Genomic DNA, 24053 nt, shown 5'->3' on the forward strand with positions numbered 1-24053 from the left:
GTCGCCTACTGAAGCTTTAATATTATTGTGCTGAATTGTTTTATCTTGATTTCCCAATAACACATTGACACTCTGTTAGAGTGCTAAATAAAACCATTATTACATTAATGAATTTAATGTCAGTCAGTGCTGTTTATTGTATGTGTTCATTTTATTACTGCAGATCCTGTATTAAATTAAGTTATGCCCATGTAGCCAAGGTGAATATACATCATTTGATCTTTTTCAAATTTAAGGTCGTCAGCTTATCACCTCTTCCTGATTAACTGATGCAATCAATCACCAAGCAGGCTGATCAGAGACACTTTGACCAAAGGCTACCACTTAATAAGTCCCCTTCACTAAAGGCTATCTCTTCTAAAGAAAACTATAAGTGCCTAGTGATCAAAAGATTGGACTTGCCTTCTTTAGGAGATTAAAGAAAAAAAGGCCTGCAGAAGGCCTGCCTCTACTGAATAGGCCCACTACAGACACACATGAAGTTTACATTATCTTTATATTGTATTGCAGAATGAGGAAATAGAGGAAGTCAATGAATTTGATAAACATATGAAGAACATTTTGAAGACCAACCTAAATTGTTTTAAATTAATCAGACATTACATACCCACTCATGCAGGCTACCCAGTTATTTATGCACCCACATTATGATTTTCTCTCATATTGTAATGACAGTGTGGGCTCAAGCATCACCATCTACAATCAAACCTCTCACATCCTGATACAATCAGGCGCTGAAAATAATGGACAAAAAGCCTCATTGTCACATACTAAAAAGACAATCTACTGAGCTCTGAGAGCATTACTCATTTTCTGTTTTCTCAAATTAGTCTTTAAATGTGTTAATAGTCTCTATTGTCTCTATATCCAAAGACAAGACAGTAACAGAGTAACTATAGGAGCATGGTGAACTGTAAAATACCACATCGTAGAACTACATTTGGACAATCAGCTTTCTCCATAAAGGGCTGCCAACTCTGGAACACATTATTAACCGAAATCAAATTAATTCCAGATATAAAGTCCTTCACAACAAAGGTCAAGTGCTGGCTAAAAGCAAACCAGAGCTGTATCCATTTTTAGTTAATTTTACTGTAAATTACCAAGGTGTACTGGTATATTGTGGTAGGCTATGTATGATGTGTATTTTATTTATACAGTTATATATATATATATTTGATATCTTACTTGCAATACTTGCAAGGGATTGTTTATATTTGTATATTGCTAGAATTTCAATTATTTTATTATTATTTTATTCTAACGTTTTAATTATTCTATTGTTATTTTTTACTACCTATTTGCACCGACGAACCAAAGCAAAATCCTAGTGTATACCTGATACACCTGGCAATAAATAAAGATTCTGATTATTGTATTTTCATATTTGCAGTGTATTGTTGGTTTTGTCATATATATATAGTTGTATATTTTAATTATTCTTCTCATGTAAAAGCCCAACTAGGGACACAAGTTGAAAACTATCAATAGAATATAAACTATCAGTTTCATGCCCTGTATTGGAACTATGTTAAATTGTCCCTATGAAAATAAATAATAAAAATAAACCTCAATTTAGGCCTTAAATCTCCCACACGTGTCCTGAACATTACTGTTGAGGACCTTACACTAATCTCAAAACACTAGAAATATAACGTCGCTTCTCATTGGTTGAAACAAACTGTCACTCAAAATGAGCGTCCAATCAGATGCAGCATTACATGACAAGGTGGGCTGGATCTCTTCAATGTGTACAGTATGCTGCTGAAACTGTTGATAATATCACGGTTTAAAGCGTATATAAGAAGACTTCCAGCCAACTAGAGACTCGTGAACTCCTCTGCTGCTGACAGGTACGTTCTGATGGACTGACGTCATACATTTTTGCAACATTGTATCAGTTATCAGGCTCACTAAACAGCAGGAAACAAGTTAAAGTGACACACATTGATACATTTAGGAAATGGTTCTCTGGGGACATTCTGAAGCTTCTCTTTGATCTTTAGTCCATCAGACAGAGCAACCAGGTGAAGTTATGATCTTCAGCCAGAGGATGTTGTTAGCAGGAGCAGGCCAGTCTGGTGTGAGAGCACTTTGCAGACCGGGGGAGGGGAGGAGATATAATATATAAATATATAAATATATGTGTGTCTGTGTCTACTCGCCGAGAGGAGAAGCTTCTCCCTACTGGAGGAAAACGAAAGTGATTTCTGTCACATTATATGACTGAACAAGACCGTGTTTGTGCCTGATTTAACGCGTTGTGGTGTTACTTTGGTGGGTCGAGGTCGTTTTAATGTGTCGCCTTCGACCGACAGTGAGATTCATCATCTAGCTGAAGAGAGCTGCGTTTCTGTACCACTGTTAAGTTACACAGGATAACAGAGGAGGACTTCCGGTTTACACAATAAAAGCATTCAATTCAATTCAAACTTTATTGCAGACTCAAGGTCCAGATAAGAAAAAAAAGAAAAAACAACAACATTACATATAATACATTACAATACAGGCAAGGCAAGGTAAGGCAGGTTTATTTATATAGCACATTTCATACACAAAGGCAATTCAAAGTGCTTTACATATATAAAAGCAAGATAAAACAGCACAGAGTGCATAAGATAAAAACGAATAAAAGAATACACAAGTATAAGTTAAAAGAAAAAAATGAAACGGATAATAAAAACAATCGAAAGACAGTAAAGTGCAGCATTTGATCAATTAAGAAAAGCGTCTGAGAACAGTTTGGTCTTGAGTCTAGATTTGAAAGTGACTACTGTCGGTGCATCTTTGACCTCATCTGGAAGTTTGTTCCACAGTTGAGCAGCGTAGCAGCTAAAAGCTGTTTCCTTCTTTCATTGACTGGATTTTGTGTGGTTTTATGTGAATAAATTAAACTTAAACTTAAAGGTAGCATTCCTCCAATATAGAGTTATCATGTTTCGTCCTATAGTCTGAGCATGGAGGCAGTATTATCGGGACATTAGGGACCATCAGAGTTCTGTCATAGTTGCTCTATTTATGCCCTATAATATTATTCTTGTACTCTTTTAAAATCCCATTTAAATGTGTCTTTTTTTTATATTTTCTTGTGTAACCATCTATGTCTTCTGTAAAGCACTTTGAATGAAAGTATACTGTACAAATAAACTGGCATGCCTAAATAATTATAATACCAGGCTTAGGCCTACTTAAAAAAAAAAATGCTTCTGTTAAATTTGTTTGGGATGTAATTATACAAATAGGGCTCCTGAGACAACGTAGTCATCATCTCCCGACTTGGAGCAATAAGATAAGATAAGATATTCTTTTATTAGTCCCACAGTGGTGGAATTTGCAGTTTACAGCAGCAAATAAAATAGATAATAAATAGAAGTAAATTTTAAAAATAGGAACAATAAATACAGTATTGACAATAAACAGACTATTAACACTTCTTTGCATTTTAATTCTGCTTATAAATGAGTGAACTTCCGGTCTGCGCGCCTCTAATTGTGTCCGACTTGACACAGCTGTGTTCCAGTAACGTTACAGCCAGTCAGAGCTGAACTGAACTGTTATGATGTGTCAATAAGTTAAAAAGGTTGGACGGCATCAATGATGAGAGGCTTTCTGTGCTACTCGAGCAGCATATCAGAGGTACGTTCACACATCACAGAGAGACGATTCATCACAGACAACTTGAGCTTCTTTCATTGATCTCCAGTCAGTCACTCTCAGAGAAATGTGTTATTATCGCTGCTGTGGACATGATGTCCCTCCTCCTCCTCCTCTCTTCCTCCTCTCTTCCTCTCTTCCTATCCGCATCAAATACTCACAAACCTGCACCAACTAACAGCTGCACGAACCAGGATTTTAATCTAGTCTGTTGTGTGTTTGTCAGCTGAAGCTTACAGAGTACCAGGAACCTTTGTGATGTTATAAACCGTGTGACACGTCCAGTTAGCAGGCTACACCGCTAGCGGGCTAACTAGCTGACTTTTTTATTCCTGGTAACACTGCAAGGAAATGGAGCCACTGGGCTGCAAAACCCTGTGCACAGATGCATGTGCGAGGGGAGAAAATCCCCAGTTTAATTAATCACTGTGGATGTTTTGATGACATCAAGACATTGTGAGAGTTTGACAGCAGGAGTGAAATATCCCCCACTACTGCACTGTGACTGTGAGGGGGTTTCTCCTGCAAACCCAAAGCAAGATGGACTCTCATTCAGGCTTGTCTGTCTTGTCAGAGAGCTCACATCGACATTTTTTGTGCAAGGAGATGAAAATGCATGCTTTTTTAGGCATGCAAGTGGATGGGTTATATGCACACATCACACATTATGTTGCTGTTATTGAAGCTTCAGTATAGCTGCAGACTTCACTCCACAAGACAGACAGACTAGACAGACAGACCATCTGCAGATTCACCTGAGAGATCACCACTAGAAACCTCTGCGCAGCTACAAACACTCCCATGCCACTAGGCCGGCTTCATTTAAAGGCTAAATAATGTGAAATGCATGCAGTGGTTCTTGGCCTACATGTTTTGTTTTTTGGCCACAAGGGCGGATCGACTGCAAGTGATCAGTAATCACATCAGACAAAATGTCCCACTGTATACTTTGAAAGCTTGTTTGTTGTTTATTTGTTTTGCACAATTTAAGACTATACAACATAACATAAAATAAATAAATAAATGAATAATATACAGTGCAGGAAGAGGCAAAAAAAAAAAAAAACACTGGGCTTATCTGCACCTAGAGACAAGATTAATATAAATATGACTACATAATAGTGATAACAAACAATTAGGACAAGATATATATAATAATAACAATAACAATACAGTTAATATATCAAAAAAGATAAGTGTGTTTTTTTTGTTCTTCTTCTTTGAGGTATTGTTTTGTCTTATCTTTTATTTGTTTTCTTTGTTAGATATGTAAAATACATGAAATGTCATGTTTCTCTTTCTTTGAATACTGTGGAACTTGTTTATTTATTTTGCACAATTTAAGATTATACAACATAACATAAAAAAATAAATGAATAATATACAGTGCAGGAAGAGGCAAAAAATTAGGACAAGATTAAGATTAAGAAATAATATGACTACATAATAGTGATAACAAACAATTAGGACAAGATATATATATATAACAATACAGTAAATATATCAAAAAAGATAAGTGTGTGTGTGTTTTTTGTTTTTGTTCGTCTTCTTTGAGCTATTTATTTGTTTTGTCTTATCTTTTATTTTATTTGTTTTCTTTGTTAGATATGTGAAATACATGAAATGTCTTGTCTCTCTTTCTTTGATTACTGTGGAACTTGTTTATTGTTTATTTATTTTGCACAATTTAAGACTATACAACATAACATAAAAAAATAAATGAATAATATACAGTGCAGGAAGAGGCAAAAAACACAGAGACACGATTAATATAAAGAAATAATATGACTACATAATAGTGATAACAAACAATTACAAGATATATAATAACAATACAGTAAATATATCAAAAAGATAAGTATGTGTTGTGTGTTTTGTTTTTTTGTTCGTCTTCTTTGAGCTATTTGTTTGTTTTGTCTTATCTTTTATTTTATGTTTTCTTTGTTAGATATGTAAAATACATGAAATGTCATGTCTCTCTTTCTTTGAATACTGTGGAAATTGTTATTTATTTTGCACAATTTAAGATTTTACAACATAACATAAAAAATAAATGAATAATATAAAGTGCAGGACGAGGCAAAAAACCCAGAGACAAGATTAAGATTAAGAAATAATATGACTACATAATAGTGATAACAAACAATTAGGACAAGATATATATATATATATATATATATATATAATGACAACAATAACAATACAGTAAATATATCAAAAAAGACAAGTGTGTGTTGCATGGAAGTGTATGGTTAGTGTTTGTGAGGAAGATATTGATTTAAATATCTATAAAAACTTCTTCAAACAACATTGTGAGTGGGAAAAAATAAAAAAAAATAAAAACAGAAACATGGACAACATGGGGGGAAAAGCAATTACAAGACAGCAATTAAATGACCCTTTAAGTGACTTTTGAAACATTTTATAAATGAACAGTTTATTGATAGATTTAAAAAGCTACTCCATACTTTGGTTCCCCTAAATCTTATTGAAAACTGACCTTTACTAGTGAGGAATTTAGGAGGATGAAGATCTAGAGATTGACGGGTTGAGTAAGAATTGACCTGAGAATTGCTCAGGAATATTCCCACCAGAAAGTATCTTATAAATAAAAACACGTATTTGAGAAGCTTGACGAGGTTCTTGTGCTTTATGCAAGTGTCAATGCTCCGTTACTAAAGTTTGCTTTGCACACATATTTCTCCTGTATATGTTGTTGTTGTTGTTGTTGGAAAAATTGTTGCCAAGATGATCAGCATGACTGAGAGCAGTGTCTTGTATTTTTATAGGTCATCGTCATTGCATGACAAAGGCTGTGGCAGATTCATCTTCATCACTTCATCACAGCATTTCCATAGTTTTTTCTTCAGTAAGTATCCCCTGTTTTCCACTCAACATTCATAAATACAAAGACGTCTGGATGATGTTTACAGAAGGAGCATTCATTCATTGATTGCTAATTTCATTTGAACAACTTGTTGAGAAATACAAACCAGTTAAATACAATATATACACAGATGTTTAATTACCAAATGTTCAGTAATTCCACTGATTAATATATGCAGCTAATTAAAAAAAAAAAGAAAATGTCTGTGATAGGGTGCATATTTGTTGATTCAACCCTTTCTTGGTTTTATTAGAGAGATGTTAAGTTGAATACAAGGTGAAAAGAGGCCAGGTACTTTTCTTGACTTAATCCCATTTTGATATTGTTATGCTAAATGACTGAGTACAACAGACCTTTAGAAGACACTCGACAGTGTAAGGATCAAAGATTCACTAACCAACACAGCAAATCTAATTATTGTAATATGCTGTCCCCGTTATGTTTCCCAAGAAGTCTTCAATTCTTCCTGAAATGTGGTGACAAGGAAATATTTCATTTATAAATCACTTTACATAACTTAACGACTTGCTTGACGTTCAGCAGTTCTTGAAGTCTGAAGCTAACTGACTACTTTCTGTTGTGATATTTGTTCCTGTTATATTTTTTTTGCAACGAAAACTTGCCAAGGAAAAGCTCGAAGAAAGCACAGAGTCCATTATTGATCTGGTGCAGCTCTTGTAGTGATCAGTAAACAGTGACAGGGAAAAGCGTGTTGCTTCCTGGTCAACAGCAACGACCAGTAGAAGCCTATTTTCTCCAAACTCTTTTACTCAGATTCAAGTCATTCGTCTCGTTTAGAGCCGGACCGATACTGGATTTGTTCAGTCCCGATACGATAAGATACCTGGGCTTTGGTTATAGTCCCGATACCGAGTACCGATCCGATACCAGTGTTTTATTAATAATAATAAATATGCCTCACTGTGTGGAAGTGACCGGTATCATTCTTTTATGTGTTAGGTAACTTGCTTTCTTAACATTGTAAAACAAAATGTAACAAATACATAAATATATAGATATACAATTACTGATTAGATATTAGTTTTTAAAATAATAAATGGTACACCAGCAACTTGGTTGTAACTATTCAACATTAACAGGAATTACAATTCAAATTTAAACCTTTTTAATGCAGCAACAACTAATGTATATAGCATATAAACATTGAATTGAATAGATTGGTCCCGTTTTATATATGTATGTATGTATATTTGTGTATATACACGTGTGTGTAGATACTGTATAAACACATTATACAAACATACACATTAATTTATATATATATATATTAGTGCAATGACAATTGATTAAAATATTCAATCGCGATTAATCGCACATTTTTTATCTGTTCTAAATGTACCTTAAAGGGAGATTTCTCAAGTATTTAATATTCTTATCAACATGGGAGTGGACATATATGCTGCTGTATGTAAATGTATGTATATATTTATTATTGTAAATCCATTAACAACACTAAACAATGACAGATATTGATCCAGAAACCCTCACAGGTACTGCATTTATCATAAAACAATATGCTCACATCATAACATGGCAAACTGCAGCCCAACAGGCAACAACAGCTGTCAGTGTGTCAGTGTGCTGACTTGACTATGACTTGCCCCAAACTGCATGTGATTATCATAAAGTGGGCATGTCTGTAAAGGGGAGACTCGTGGGTACCCATAGAACCCATTTACATTCACACATCTGGAGGTCAGAGGTCAAGGGAACCCTTTTAAAATGGCCATGCTAGTTTTTTTCCGCTAAACTTTAGCTTAAGTTTGGAGCGTTATTTAGCCTATATTGCGACAAGCTAGTATGACATGGTTGGTACCGATGGATTCATTAGATTTTCTAGTTTCATATGATATCAGTATCTTCACTGTCTTTAAAACTGAGCCCGCTACAACCTTAAAAATTGCAAGTTGTGTTAAAGAAATTAGTGGCATTGAAACTAATTTGCGTTACTAAGACGTTATTATCGCGTTAACTTTGACAGCCCTGGTGGAGATTCACCCAAACTGCATTGAGTGCCTGCAGCTCTTCGTCTTACTGGCTCAGTGGCTGCATATTCTTTAACCATTGTACTTTGAAATATTTCAAACTAATCCTCCGACAAAGTAACAAAAATGTCCATTATGCAGATATTTTATCAAAACCTTCAGCGACACCTCCGGTTAATAATAACACTGCAGTCTGTAGGAACATAAATAAATTGAAAATAATTCCAAGTGGTCTTGATCATAATGATTTCTTCGCAATCCCAGTGAGACATTCTGGACCACCATGTAAACTTTGACATCAACTTAATATTCATTGGTATCCGTTCTTCTCATTGGTATTTCAGTGCAGCTCTGTGACCTCTTAGATCCTGATTAGATCGTTAGCAGTATCTGATTCAATATCTAAGTCAGTGCTAAGTCCATCAGCTATAAATGACCATCCTTTGCAGCTCTGTTTCCTGTTACTCATGGGTCCCACAGTAGGGGGGGATCCTTCAAGGCAAGTTAAGGGAGAAAATTAGCATAGTAAATTAAGGCTAATGAAGTAACGGTCAGTGGGGGGATAATTTGGCTTCTTCACTCGCTCCCTTGCTCATGTTATATTAAACCAAATATAGACAGAAGCTGCGATCGAGAGGTTTAAAATAGTCTTTTAGCTTTAAATCAATCCCACTTTGATGTGCCTTAATGTGACAGGGACAGAGATCAACCCCCATACTGCCATTTAACATTTCTATTACTACAGCTGGAAGACAGAGTTCAACGCATTTTATCTAGTTATTCTAATCTCATCTGTATTTATATTAATGAACTTGTTTTGGAAATATGGCCCGACGTGGTTACTAATATTTATATCAAAAATCCCATAGCTATTGCATAACTGCTTGAAGTCATTATGTTCTGCTCAGGTTGTGCACATTACCCGTAGTGGGAGCAGGTATCTCTCAATAACTAATGATGCACATTAGGATGCATGTTTTCATTGTGCATGTTTTGTGTACACGTGGTCTTACGATGTGCACAATCTGTTTTCTTTAGGTGCGGTAGTACCATGAAGGGTGGAGGAAGGGGTAAGGAGCCACCTGTTGCAGGGGAGGTCACTGGCAAGCGCCCCAAACGCAAATGCCTGCAGTGGCACCCACTTCTCTCCAAGAAGGCTCTGGATTTCTCTGAGGAGGAAGAAGAGGAGGATGAGGAGGAGCTGGAGAAGGTGAGTGATCGACCTCCAAATCTGTTTTTTTTCTTTTTCAATATAAGTATGTAAAGATAAAGTATAAATTCCAAAACACCCCATGAAATAAGGAATGATCCCACAACATTATTTATTATTCATATTCAACATTAGGGACGCACCGATACCAGTACTGGATCGGATATCGGGCCGATACTGACTCAGATAGCTGGATCGGGTATCGGTGACAACGGGGCCGATCTGTTAAATTCAATTCTATGTTTATATACTACATACATTATATACTGGAAATTTAATTCCTGTTTAAGTTTTGACCAATTTGTTGCTCCATTAAACTTGATTTTGAAGATTTTTTACCAAGTCACTTCCAAACAGTGAGGCATATACAGCTTATCAATTAAACACTGGTATCGGATCGGTAATCGGTATCAGCCGATACCCAAGGCCTGGGTATCGGGAGATGGAGACAGACAGAAGAACATGTCAGCCTGCTGCGCCACGAAGCTTCAAATACCTTCTGATATTTCTCACCGACGCTTCGAAGCCCAAAACAATGTTATTGTGGACAGCCCTACTAGTATCTACTACCTCTGTATCTGATGGTTTCTCAATTTGTCTTTTAGCAGCCCGTGCTGTGTGAACAGGACCAGGGGTCGCAGGTGCAGTGTGGAAGCACAACGGAGGAAGTGGAGGAGGACTCGAACGAACAGCGGGCACGGCGGCCGATGAACGCTTTCCTCCTTTTCTGCAAACGCCACCGTTCCCTGGTGCGGCAGGAACACCCTCGCTTGGATAACCGCGGGGCCACCAAGATCCTGGCTGACTGGTGGGCTGTGCTGGAGCCCAAAGAGAAGCAGAAATACACTGACATGGCCAAGGAGGTGACTATACTACTATACTAGGTTTAAGGCGCTGGCGCAACTTTGCTGGCGACAAGCTCCTGTATTGTCTTATAACCATCACTTTCAGCTGAAGAGCTAGAAGGACATTTAAAGACATTTTTGTTTGTTTACTTGCCGTTTCCAACAGGTCAATTTGATTTGACTGACCCACTGTGTCCATAGCATGAACACTACTTTTTGCTAACAATCCCACAATACAATGCAACACACTACACCTGCCACTTATGAGGCAAAGCGATGATGACTCCTACACATCTGAACTCTCCCCTTAATAAACACTATTAAATGTCTGTGATATGGGCAGTAGTGATTTTAGATTTACGTTGCCAGGCCGCTGTCAATCAAATCTGATCAAACCAAACTCACCCTGTCCTGATGAAGCAGGTTAACTGAATTTCTGACTGACTGAGGGTCCTGTGAGGTTTTGCTTGTAACCAAACCACTTCTGTTCTTTCAGTACAAGGATGCCTTTATGAAGGCAAACCCGGGCTACAAGTGGTGTCCCACCACCAGCAAACCAGTGAAGAGCCCTTCCTGTCAGACGGTCAGCAACCCCCGCAAAAAAGTTTGGTCCTTCTCTTCCAACTTACCCAAGGACTCCACCACTGCCAAAAAAGTGCCCAAAACTGACAGCATGCCTCAGTTGAACTTCGCCATGGCAGGTGTGTGTAATAAAACAATATTGTTTGTTTGGTGATAACATGACTAAATGTTGGATTGTTTTAGTAACTACTGTCATTTGTTTGTCAGATCCTACAAAGATGGGAGGCCTTAGCATGCTGCTGTTAGCTGGGGAACATGCCCTCACAAACAGAGAGGTAGGTCACTGTCGGGCATCCTTTCTCCAATCCGACTCATCACTGATGCTAGTTTCATCTGTAGCACAGTGTTTATTACATTATGCTTTTGAATTAAAAGTTTTCTAACCCCAGTATTGTGTACCTCTCCAGATCCCTTCCAGTACTAAACCTAGTTTACCGGACGCAGCCAGCGAAGGGAACTCCTTTCCAGGGGATGAGGAAGAGGTGTGTTCTTCTCTCTATGCTCTACTCTACTAGACTAATTGAGGTTGTGTTGTCTCTCTAAAGCAGGTCACTGATGTGGTCTGACTCTAGACAGTGATATGTGCAAAGTTTAAAAATATTTTGTAAGACCTTCATCACAGCATAATACCTATTCCTGCAGTAGCTGATAGCTGAAGCTCCCCAGCTGTGAAGAATTAGCTCCACCTTTACCAGCTGCAACATTAAAATGATGCTTACAAGTATCAATAATTAACAATATAATGATATCATTTATGTTATTCTGAAATGGGCCATCCTGCATAATGAATGCTTTCACTTCAGGTCATTTCAAATCAGAGGATTGACTTGTTTTCGCTCACCTGTTTCAATCTACAGATGTTGTCTGGGACAATACCGAACAGAGTGCCTGACGTTACTGAAAGCCGGGTTAAGTGTTCCCCTTCCCCCCTGGCAGAGGTATGACTGAATGAATGATGTACCAACTACACTTTACTTTGGTTTCATGACAGTATTGTTAATGTGCATAGACACATTTTAAACAGTTGCTGACATACAAACAAAGTCGACCTTTTGCAAAACGAGTTCCTCCAGTCACTGCAAACACAAGATGGATTTTTAATCAGTCCTATTACTTCTTGGTTGAACCAAAATCTTCACTGTCTAATCAATAAATGGCAAGAAAATGATGTGCACAGCAGTTTCAGCACCACCTTCAGGCCAAAATGTCAGTATTGCACACACAAGGTATCACATACGTAATCTAACAGGCAGTTTGATGCCGTGACATGCTGAGCAAATACAATACGTGTGCTCTCAAAAGATGAGTTAAAAGATGTTCAGCTTTCAGGAAAACAGCGGAACACGCAGGGCCTGTTCCACTTTGTGAGATCAGTGGGTTATCCAGCTATCTTAGGCCTTAACTTAAGGTTTTCCGGTATCACCAAAGCTGGGTAACTTTTACCTGGGATAGATCACCATGGTAACCAGTGCTCCACGGCTAACTTCAGAGGATCAGGGCCCTGTTCAGACCTGGCATTAAGTGATCTGAACACAAGTGGTCAGCAAGTACGTCTGTTCACACCTGTTATTAGAACGCGTCTCCACGTGCGTCTCGAGTGACCACTTGTGACGTAATATTACATGAATGTCAGCAGGAATATCCTACATATTTGTGAATTTGGGTACAATTTTATTAACATCAAAATAAAAGGTGATTGTACCGGCGGTCCCCGGGGACCTCCGCGTCGCCGGCACCGCTGCCTTTGCCAGGAAACAGCGTAGTACAGGGCTTCAGAGACCCGGGGATGAGAGCGATCGAGCAGGTGGGCGGGTGGGTGGGTGGGTGTCAAAGCACTGGAACAAAAACACCGACACATCTCCGACAATATGATAATAATTCACTAGTCTGATAGTCTGTAGATATGTAGTCTATAGATAAGTATATTTTAATAAAATACAGATGTACCTACAGAATAAAGTAGAGCACAGAGGCCGTCTCCATGCTGCGAGGCAGACAAGCGCTCGCGTCTGCCTGTCTCTTCACATGAGGAGCGCAGAGACCCCGCAGATCCCGGCGGGACGTCAGTTGAGTAGGCGGTCCTTCAGTGTTGTCCAGGACACATTTGCGTACACACTGCTAAAACAATGTGGCCATATGTGACCCAGACCACCTCTGAATGTGGTCCGACTGATCAGATCTCAGTGCGTCCTCAATGCGTCTTGAGTGCGTTCACACCTGTACTTAGAGCTGTCCACTTGTGATCCGATCACTGAGGGCACATGTTAACACCAGGTCTGAAGCGGGCCTAAAATCCAAACTACTGACCAGTCAGCTCACTGGAAAAATGAAGTCATCATTTGTACAGGATCCCGACGGGGACAAAAGTGTTTACAATGAAGTGATAAGAAAACAAAGCAACAGATATTGTTTATGGATCAGTCGAATGCTTTGCTGTGTCCTCTCTGAGCTTCTAACAAACCACACTAAAGAAGGACATAATGACAGTTATATTTAAGTTTCTTTCATCCTGACCGTGTCGATGCTTTTAGACTCTTATTCCATCACTGCAGCTCAGAATAATGATAATGATGTCCTTCTCTTCTCTCCTCTCCTCTCTGCTTTGGCAGCACAAACAGTCTTACATTTCTTTTAACTTAATGTGCATTGCATACGTAGTCATAAATCCCACACACATGTATAGCCTTATAGCCTTACTTTTAACAATTTGGACTTCATTTCTAGTGTTTTTACATCTTCACCTTTTACATTTCACCTCGTTGAATATCACTCTTTGCTGCCGCTATAACCAAATTTTCCATTGTGTGTCTCCAGTTCATCTAATATCGTACTAGAGTCCGTTGATAACCAGCTTCCTGATGCCGTTATCCAGGATCACCAATGTTAGGCTGGGTGAAGCCAGTGTAACCCAGTACAGATCTAATCTTTCCCACTATAACAGTAAACACAGTGACATCTGTTGTAGGAATTAAATATTGCTGAATAAAGTGTGATCTCATTAAAAACCACAACAGGTGACACCAACATGTTACTGTATGTTCACAGTCCTCTCTCTCTGCGGCACCTGAAGGAAAACCGTGCAGACAGTCCGCTCTCTTCCAGCTGGCTGAGGTGAGGCATTTGACAGTGACACATTGCAGCTTTATTTGATAACTGATGTTAATATGTAGGGTTGGTAATGTTGAGAAACTAGCAAGAGTGCACTAGATCTTTTTAAAATGATTCAACTGAAAAACCCAGCCCAGTGTTGCCAACTCTTTTCCAATGAAAGTAACTCGCAGCTCCAAAAGTCCCTAAATCTAGAGAGAAAGTCGCCAAGTCACCAACACTGACAGTCCGTCCCTTCAGGCCTCCCTCCAAAGACACTCCCCCAAGGAGCTTCCGTTGCTCCTAGTAGTGTTGGAGCACCGTACCACAAGAGCTAGTGGTGTTACGGTGAGGACAGCCTCCGAGCGAGGCCAACGGCGTTACCGCGGTTTTGCACTCGGCGGCTCGCGTTACCGCAGTCTTGGAAAGGGAGGAGTGAACTAGATGCCATCAAATCCTCCACACTGTACCTTTTAACTTTAACATTTTACTTTACTTTCATACGTTTTGTCCTTTTATTGTCCATATACTCAACATTAACTGTGTAAAGAGCACAAACATGAACAGTTTACTGCTGTTTATTTAACAATGCACAGTGACAGACAGACATATTACTTACTACTGTGTTTTTCAATCATTGGCATAAATCTGATTCTATGTCATATGACACATTGTCATTAATGCTATCAGTAGATCTACATATAAGCGTATATAAATATCTGCTTAGAAAATATAAAGATTTGCAAGGTTGTTGTCACTAAGAGGAGGAATAAAGCATTCAGTCATGGCAAGATTATTATTATTATTAGAAAATGTTACACAATGCAATTAGTAGACATTTCTGATCCATTTAGAGAGAATGTCCATGTGTATTATTAGTCGCATAGATTGTTGTCGTTTTATATTCATATTTTTGACATTGAGTTTTTGTGTTGTGTTTGGTAAGATGTGCTTAGCGTCTGAAGCAGGAAAGATGGACACGGTGGTCTCCGAGCAGCCCGAGGACAGCTCGTCTACAGCCTCTCTCCAGCAAGCTGCAGTCGATCCAGAGATCAAGGAGGAGAAAGCAGACGCTGACGACTGTCCTCCCTCCTCTCACACGACGGCCCTCTTACCTTTGCTCTCCTCCTCCGTCTCTTCTACCTCCACTGATGCCATTCCCCCACAACTCAGCAGCCAAAATGCACGTGTCAAACCCAAGAGCAAGAAAAAAGAGGTGGCCAAGTTAAACGATAACGAGGAGATCTCGTGCCCGGCAAAGAAGATCGTCAAGAAGTGTAACCATGCGGACTCAAACGTGGACAGTGTCTTCAGTACAATTGAGGCAGTGGCCAAAGGGGCCTGGAAGGACACCGAGGAGAAGCCCAAGAGGAAGATCCAGAGTAGTACTAGTGGCGGAAACCTCAGCGTGCCCAAAAAGAAGAGCAAGCCCAAAGTCAAGACCTTGGTTAAAGAAAAAGATGAGATGGAGGACGACAGCGGGCAATGTGAGCAGAACAGTTCTTCTGAGGTGGAAATGAAGGAAGAGATGACTGACGTTAGTCCCAGGGCAGAAGCAGAAGAAGCAAATATGGAAAGCACAGACCTTCAGGGTGGCGTGGCAGAAGCTCATCACTCCCCCGGCAGCCCCTCACCTGCTAAGCTCAGAGAGGAAGACAAGGGGAAGGAGAGGTCGAGCGACGGAATCTGTGACTCCAACGCGGAGTGCCTCGGCTCCAGGAAATCCGAGCGGAGCTGTAAAGGCGCCTTGTACAAAACCCTCGTTTCTGAGGGAATGCTGACTTCACTGAGAGCCAATATCGACCGAGGTATCCATTTTGATTCAAGAGGGCAAACTGATTAATGAATGTAGGAGAAAGCATCATCTCGTCTGAATCTGTGTGTGTGTGTTGTGTCTGCAGGTAAAAGAGGTTTCCGTACTTCTGATCACGATGCAAACTGGAGTGATGACAGCTGGACAGCGACTCAGATAGGACCTAATAACCCCAAGAAGCTGAAGAAGTCCAAGTCCAAAGATGAATGTTCACAGGGGTGAGTCATGTCAGCATTTTCTGGAGGAGTGATAGAACGGGTCATTTTTAGCATTCTTCCCTTGTATTAAACATACTATGGAAAATCTGAAAAATCTGACAACACATATTGTTTGTGCATCCACTTAAAGCTTCAGTAGAGAGTATATTTTTGGGTCACAAACTTTCTCATTTTACAGCTAAACAGTACACTACAAGATGTTTCTGAGATCATCTGAGGAGAGAAATAGGCATTACAGTAACACAATATTGATTCATATTTGCTCAGCGCTGTCTAGTTTGGTCGGAGTTCAGGAGTGATTGACGGCCTGTGATTGGTCAAAGTTTCCCGAAAACATTATGTACAATTGAAATGGAAACTATGCCACACTGTGGAGTCGGTGTCTCACTTGAGTTTGGAGAGGAGGAGGTAGTTTGATGCTCTCACTGTTTAAGAATCTCTGGAAGGGAAATGTATTACATGCTTGCTTTGATTGCTTTCGTGTTCGGTCAGGCTATTGATTATTTGCTCAGTCATGTAAACTGTGAACTTGCCTTGTCAGCCTCGGGAAACTGGAGGAGGAGTTTGAGAGGAAGTTTAACAGCCTGCCACAGTACAGCCCGATGACATTCGATAAGAAGGGGACTGCTGTCGCAAAGAAGAAGAAGCCCGACAGCCCCGTCGTCCAAGAGGAAGTCCCTAAAGCTGGGAAAGGTAAGAACAAAATCAGAGATATCTTCCAATTAATAAAAGCAATTACTGTTCTTTAATATATCCTCTCATCGTATCCATGTTCCACTCTGCACCTGCTTGTAGAGTCATGTTTTCCATACTACTCTTTGTTAAAGCCAAAACATTTTGACTCCATAACACAGCATTTCCATGCTCTTTTGTTTCTTTGTTTTTTTTGTTGCTATATCAGGGTCATCTCCATCTCAGAAAAAGACTTCATTCCACAAGATTAGTAGGAAGCAAAAACAAAAAAAGGAGAAACCAGGTGCAGTGGACAAAGGTGAACTAGAACGTTGCTATTTGTGAATTATAAAGCAGGATATTTAACATATTCCTCCAGCTGTTAACCCATTGACACGATTTCTATACAACAGTTTGAATGTCTAGTTTTTAAATCTCCATTGGTGAAAAAAATAACTTGAATTACAGAATTCATAATTTGCAGTAAACAAGTCTGTGGTTTATGTACTACATTCACGTTTCAACTTGCACTATTTACATCGTAAAGAAATGTATATATTCCTATGAAATCAGTATTAAGAATTAGCTGTTGAGGTCTGTGTGCAAACAACACACTTTCATCTGGTTAAGTCAAAGTGATACTAAACAAATGAATGAAGAACTGTTGTCTCTGTAACTTCCCTTTTTTTGATAAGAGGACTGAAACACATTTGATTTGCATCACTACCTACATGTACGTGCTATTCTGAACCTTTTCTCCTCAGCAGTGGTACAGAGTGATTCCACCATGCTGGACTCAGCTTCAAAAGCCAAATCATGTGCACCCCCCGTTGCCATAATGTGCCCAGATGTCCAGGGCACCGCTAGTATGGAGATGTTAGTTGGTAGCCAGAAGAGGAAGGCGAGGAAGACCAAGATCACACACTTGGTGCGCACAGCCGACGGCAGCGTGTCTCCGGCCGAGGGTGAGTTACGAATGATTGATCGATTATTTTAGCCATAATTTACCGCCGTATGTTTAAATTGTACACGCTAGTGCAAACATAAAATAATGTTAGATACATTCTCTTTTTATGATTATTATTATTATATCTCAACCAGTTCACTCTTCCTTTATGAGCTGTATGTTAAGAACAGTTATGTATTAAAGCTGCAGTGGGTAGAAAAGGCAGCCGTGGTCGCGGGGTGGCGATTCTAATTTAGTGAAAAAAACATTTTATAGATCTGAAAAAGAAATGCAAAATGAAATGCTCTGCTTTTTTTCTTTCAGAGGACAAAACTAGGGACCCGAACCAGGAAGAGGATAAGAAGCCATTACCCCAACAGAATTTATGCAATGAAAAAGGGTGCTACAGTAATCCAGAGGAGACGGAGAGGAGCACCTCACCTCAAGAGCTACCTGCTTTCTTCAGCTTGGCGGCTCTCGCTGAGGTGGCAGCCATGGAAAACGTTCACAGGTAGAAAACCCAGCTTCTATACAACACTGTTGAATAGATTTCAATCAGGAGAGACCCCGTATCAAGTGAACAATAATTTATTACATTAAAAACAAAGATCTACCTAGACGCCACTGTTTATGCGCATGGTCTACAGTCTGTGGCGCAAGTGCAATTAGTGCTTTTCCAACTCCACTTTTGTGAGTTAAACGGCGCATAATCTGGGCGTAAAGTAAGGCGCAAGGGGCAAAGGGGTGGTATTTAGTGTCTTAATTAAATATAGGTGTGTTTTGGGCGTAACAGGAATTTATCCAATCAGTGTCGTCTCCCGTTTCCTTTAAAAGCCAGGTGCGCCTGCACATTGGCGCATTGCTATTTAAAAGGCGGATTCGGCAAATTGGAGAAGGGAACAGTTTTTCTTCTGAGGAAACGGATCTGTCTATCTTACACCCAGACCGACACCCAGACCGACGCTCGTGCACTTTCAATTTGCAAACAAGCGTCGGTCTGGGTGTAAGGTAGTGTCCTCTGTGTCATGTCACGTTTCAGATGCTTTACATTAGGCCTTCATGCAGGAACTACTCATGAGAACAGATTCGTTCTTACGTTGCTCATACTAGTGACTTAAGAGAAGTTGTCACATTTCACCAGTTTCTTTTTCATTTTTTCGTTCACCAGTCGTGCAGATACAGAATCATAATGCCTCAATCTGAATTAATATTGGTGTGACAATATCTACAATTCTGTGGTTGTTTGGAAAACTCCAGCAGCTACCTCAAGGTCTTTATGCAGGTCTCTGTCCAGAGGAACAAACTGTAACACAATGGCTTCTCTTATTCTCTCTCTCTGACATTGAACAATGTTTTTTGGCATCTCACTTCCTGTCACACCATTCCCTCTTTATCTCTGTCACAGTATAGCTCTTTGATGACACAGTGTGGACCGCTGTAGTACTCAAGTGCCCTAATATGACTACTTACACTGCTAAATACAGCATGTCACGTGTCGTCACATCTGCTCATGTCCAACAGTGGGACTCCCAAGTTCTTCTTACTCTTTGGTAACATTTTTTTGGGAATGAAACCTGCCCACAGATCTAGCAGAGCAGGTAGCCTTTTATGGCAATTTGTGAGATTTGATCATTAACATAATCAAGCACCCCCCCCAAACAGGTTGAAACAAGCAATTTACAACAAGTTTGTGCAGGTAATAGGGTTCGCTGAATCTGACTTGGAACACTCAGACACAAATCACACAGAGATAAGTAAGTGAGGATAAGAATACTTATTGCATGAGGCCCATTGTGTCAGTTGTCATCGTGTAATTCTCCTACAAGACAGCACCTTTCTCAACTGAAGTTATCACTGGACCTCTACTCTGACGACAGAGAGCCTCATGCAGATTCCCTATATGCTTTCATTTCAAAAACACTAGACAGCGTGTGAACAAACTCTGAAGTCTTTAATGTCCTGTTTTCAGAGGCCAGAGAGGCTTGGCTGAGAATCAGAAGAAAGAGCTGGCCCAGACTCCGGTCCTCATCTCCTGCGCTGATCAGTGAAACTCTGATGCCGGTATGAGAAGCCACAACATGGACATTGGCAGCGGAGCTTTACTTTCCTACACTGAAGGGAGACTCGATCAGGAAGCTTTGGACAGACTCCACCTCAACCCCTGTGGTGAATTTACTTTAGCTCGGGTTCACGGTGGGGGGTTAAGAGACCCTCTCCTCCTCCTCCTCTTCCCTGTTCCTCGCTATCTCAGTGTTTCCCCCCCGAAAGCCTTCCTTTGGTTTGAGAGAGGATGCCTTTCCTCTTACCCCCCCTTTAGATGCTCTGTTTGGGCCTGTGGAAGAACCAAGCTGTCTCCCAGTGCATGGCTTCCCTTATACAGATGGTTGTCATGGGTTTATCGTACACCGTTTTGTCAAATAGAGGCCACTTTTAAAGGTCAAGTCTTGCGATTTAAAAAAAATAGCATTTTAGGTAGGGCAAACAAAACCCAACACTGCATTCATTTTATAGACGAACACAGCTTTCTGTCACCTTTTTACCTCACACACACGCCTACTGAAGAGTTCCCTCCACCTCTGGTAGAATACCTCTGTATTTGAATAGTTTATATCCCTACCATTCCTTCCAGCTTCAACCCAAAATGACTTTAACCAGGGTAATATGATCATGATGGACAGACTTCCATTACCAACTACTTGCTTTAGTGTTTCCCTGTCGGTACACTAATCTGGTGTACTCACAACTACGAAGAAATCATGGTTGAGTATTTGATATGTAAGTTATGATGCTACTGTAAAACAGTATGTGGTAGCTACAAATAATCGTGTTAGACTGAATGTGTAAGAGCAGACCTGTGCATACTTTGCATCTGAACTAGAGTTGACTATATAGCTGAGGGTGTTTGTTGTCCTGCTTATCCTTTAGTAGTAGGTTCACAGTGTCCTGTCGGGCTTATCAGACAGCTTAGGTCAGCTTAAAAAACTCCTTCTTCTTGTGATGGGGAGGTTGCGTGAAAGTGATTCAAATATAGCCTTAACCCTCCCACCCGGACCTAGAACCAGCTTCTTGCTCAACGCCATCACAGTCCTAAAGTCAGTGTAAACCTTTTTTTGAATAGTGAAATGCAGTTTTGTCAATACTTGATCTTATTGCAGTTTTGCGTAGCAGTTAGAAAGGTTAATTCCTTGTGTGCAACTTATTTCATTGAATAGGTGTTTGTTTTTTTGTTGTTTTTTTAATTACATAAACACTGCACTAATTTGTAGCTGAAGTTTGAGTTGCTGTTGGAAGGGTAATAAGATGCCTTGTCTCCACCAGTCAGTGTTCTTACGCCATAGCCTCTCAGTAGTGTCTTCAATGTCCTCAGGACCCGGCCACAAGCTCCAACAGGAAAACATTAGAAGTTTGTTAATCAAAGTAGAATATTTGTTTCATGAAATAGTTTTATGCATGTCTCATAAAATGAGCAATTTGAAAAAAACACAATACAGAAATGAAATATTGATGTGTTTTAAATCCGACCATGCAATGCTATGGTTCCTCACACAGCTAATGGAGACAAGGCATTTAATAACAGATTCCCCGTTTTTGTCCTCTCGGCCTTTGAGATTTGATTGCCAAGTAATGGTCTACTCAGAGGTCACATGTAATCAATGTTTTGATTTTTAGAAGTATTTATATTTAGATGCAACGTTGTGTTTCTTTATTTTTGGCTTTGTTTTTGTTAATGTTTTGGTCCGAATCATTCCATTTCCACGCCTCTACCTTTTTGTTTACAGCGAATCGGCTGTAGTAGTGAGGGAAAATAAGATAAGGATGCAGTTAAGGTGCGGGTTTGTTGTCTTCCCAAGAACCTGGAAGAGCTGAGAGCTACACAGACTCCCCCAGCAATACCCCATCGCCTCCTTACCAAGCAGCCTTTTTGCTCCTCTGTGTAGACCAATACTTACTTCATCACATTTTAGATTCACATTTCTAACTTTTATAGCTCTCTTTTGTTTTCTATTTAATCGTTCTTCTGTTAAAGAGTGTGCGTTTATGATGCTCTTTTAACTAGGTCCTCTTTATGCTTTTTTTCCTGAGGTCATGTTTACTGGATTAAGAATGTTGTCAAAAAAAGATCAAGCTCATAAACGATGAATGCATCTACAGTATGCTTACCTGCTAAGCAAACAGGCACTGAGATAAAATGCACAGTCTCTTGACAATGAGCTTGTCTTTTTCACCTCTGGAGGTGTTTGACTGCGACTGCATCACCGTTTTCTTGGATGTGTTCTTTTGGACACTTAATGACAGGAAAGACAGAAATAAGAAATGAATGGGTCTTTGAGAACTCATGCGTCTTGAAATAGAGCATTTTTCCTATATCGAGGCATTGTTACGTGGTAATAATGTGTTGCTTAAGTAGGCCCTTTGTGTGCAAATAGTACAGTACAATGCAACAAATCTATAATTCCTCTCTAAATTTCTCCTTACTATCTCACAAACTCTCTGCAAATGTTTTCCCAGCTAAGCTCAAGGGAACCACACCATGCTTTACGATAATCCTAATAATAATAAATGGTATATCTATTTTTTCAAATATGAGAAAAAGTTACGTTAAGGATGATATCATCCAAGCAGTAAACTGTATAGTTCTTCCACTGGTGGACATCAGTGTAATTCTTTGCAAAGACAAAGAAATTGTCTTCCCCCAAAATAGAGATATATTTGCATACAGCAAGTGAGTTTATTGACATTTGCCAAAGAAAAGGGAAAGGTATATTCAAATGGAAATCCTGGTTTTGTTTTGTTTTTCTTTATTTTGTTTTGTTAAAAAAAAAAACAGAAAGCTGGCATAACGGTTGCACTGCATTTCATAGGTGTGTAAATCTTCAGGTAACAATATCAGCACAATTCTTCCTGTGTATCTAATGGGATTTCCTTGGTGTTTGAGCCCAGAGTTGGAATGAAGTGCAACAAAAGGGCACCACACTCGATGCCTCTTTTAATATACAGTATTTGCACCTTATGACCCAAACCAAAATGATCATGGTCTTTGAAGAAAATATATAATTTTTACCCACTTTATGGAAATTATGCATTTTAACTATTATATATGCGAGAATCCAGTCAATAACAAATCCACACATCTACCAAACAGCCATAATATACCGTCATTTCCCCATCCCCTCACTTTTTCTATCTAGAAAATGCTTCTATAAAGTTTAAATTCCTATATTAGTTACCTAAATGACTATAATACCCTTTTGTGCTAGTACTGTCTTCTTGAATGTAATCATTTTGTACCTGTATTTTTCTAATTCAGTCTTGATTGTACTGTATGTATGCTATGATGGTATACTGTTCCTTAGGTGCATAGTTCGTTACAAACCGACAGTTCTCATGACAGGATAGCTGCTGTGCTGCGAACTCAATGGAAACGTGTGGAGGTTTTAAGTCCAAAGGACTTACCGTACCGTGTGAGCATCCATGAGACTGATAACTGAGAGATTCTTGCATTTTGAGTGGTGGGAGAATAGTTTTCCCTGGTTTGCTACTTCTTTTTTTTTTTTTTTTCCTTTGCAGTAAAAGTGAAAGTCTGATCAGGACAGTTTATAAAACGAGGACGCTCCTGCAATCAGATAGAACAATTGAATGCTTGAGTTTCAACTTATTTATTACTGTTCCTTTTTATAGGTTTTAGTTGAATAAAAAAACAAAAACAATAAAATATACAACTGAATATGCATCCATTTATACATGAACGTGTATAAGATAATCTACCCTTTACTGGAATGTAGATCATGGCTTCCTTTTGTTTGTTTGTTTTGTAAAGAAGAGGCTACGCCAGATCTTTTAAGTCTCTTTTCCTCTGGTAGTTTGTACAACATGTGCTTAATCTAATTCATGCTACTGGTAATCATCATGGCAGATGTGGTTTTTTTGATTGTTACAGCCCAGTGGTTAAATGCAGCCTTGCCTTACTGGAACCCCTGCTTAGTGAGGGATCCCTCATACCTCCCCACCCGACCCCACCCACAACTCCTATGTCATAACACTGTTTGCTGATGCAACTATTATTCCTTTTACACTTTCTGCTGACGCAACTATTACTTCTTGAACACCTATTAAAATAACATCTATTGCATCT

At 39.3% G+C, this 24053-nt stretch overlaps 1 protein-coding gene across 8 annotated transcripts; it reads left to right on the top strand.

Moving 5' to 3' along the window:
* The first annotated feature begins 1148 nt into the window (after nucleotides 1-1148).
* On the top strand, nucleotides 1149-24050 carry LOC119476202 (HMG box transcription factor BBX). Of its 8 annotated transcripts, none has more exons than XM_037749491.1 (16): nucleotides 1149-1853; nucleotides 6444-6523; nucleotides 9586-9757; nucleotides 10363-10620; nucleotides 11099-11303; nucleotides 11392-11459; nucleotides 11592-11666; nucleotides 12042-12122; nucleotides 14230-14295; nucleotides 15218-16079; nucleotides 16173-16302; nucleotides 16844-16995; nucleotides 17204-17293; nucleotides 17739-17939; nucleotides 18245-18431; nucleotides 19890-24050. In XM_037749491.1, the coding sequence occupies exons 3-16, from the start codon at nucleotides 9599-9601 to the stop codon at nucleotides 19966-19968; spliced, it is 2613 nt and encodes an 870-aa protein (XP_037605419.1). In that variant the 5' UTR covers nucleotides 1149-1853; nucleotides 6444-6523; nucleotides 9586-9598; the 3' UTR covers nucleotides 19969-24050. The 8 variants fall into 8 exon arrangements, with proteins under 8 accessions (XP_037605419.1, XP_037605422.1, XP_037605423.1 ...); XM_037749494.1 differs by lacking the exon at nucleotides 1149-1853 and adding an exon at nucleotides 3466-3636 and having other exon boundaries at nucleotides 10366-10620; XM_037749490.1 differs by lacking the exon at nucleotides 1149-1853 and adding an exon at nucleotides 3468-3636.
* The last annotated feature ends 3 nt before the right edge of the window (nucleotides 24051-24053 follow it).

Source organism: Sebastes umbrosus, chromosome 17, assembly GCF_015220745.1.
Source record: "Sebastes umbrosus isolate fSebUmb1 chromosome 17, fSebUmb1.pri, whole genome shotgun sequence".
Lineage (NCBI taxonomy): Eukaryota > Metazoa > Chordata > Actinopteri > Perciformes > Sebastidae > Sebastes > Sebastes umbrosus.

Excerpts from the sequence above, each read along its gene's own strand:
- LOC119476202 (XM_037749491.1), top strand. The coding sequence starts at position 9,599 with ATGAAGGGTGGAGGAAGGGGTAAGGAGCCACCTGTTGCAGGGGAGGTC. Across the intron at positions 14,296-15,217 it reads CTCTCTTCCAGCTGGCTGAG|ATGTGCTTAGCGTCTGAAGC; the intron begins GTGAGGCATTTG and ends GTGTTTGGTAAG. Across the intron at positions 16,303-16,843 it reads AAAGATGAATGTTCACAGGG|CCTCGGGAAACTGGAGGAGG; the intron begins GTGAGTCATGTC and ends TTGCCTTGTCAG.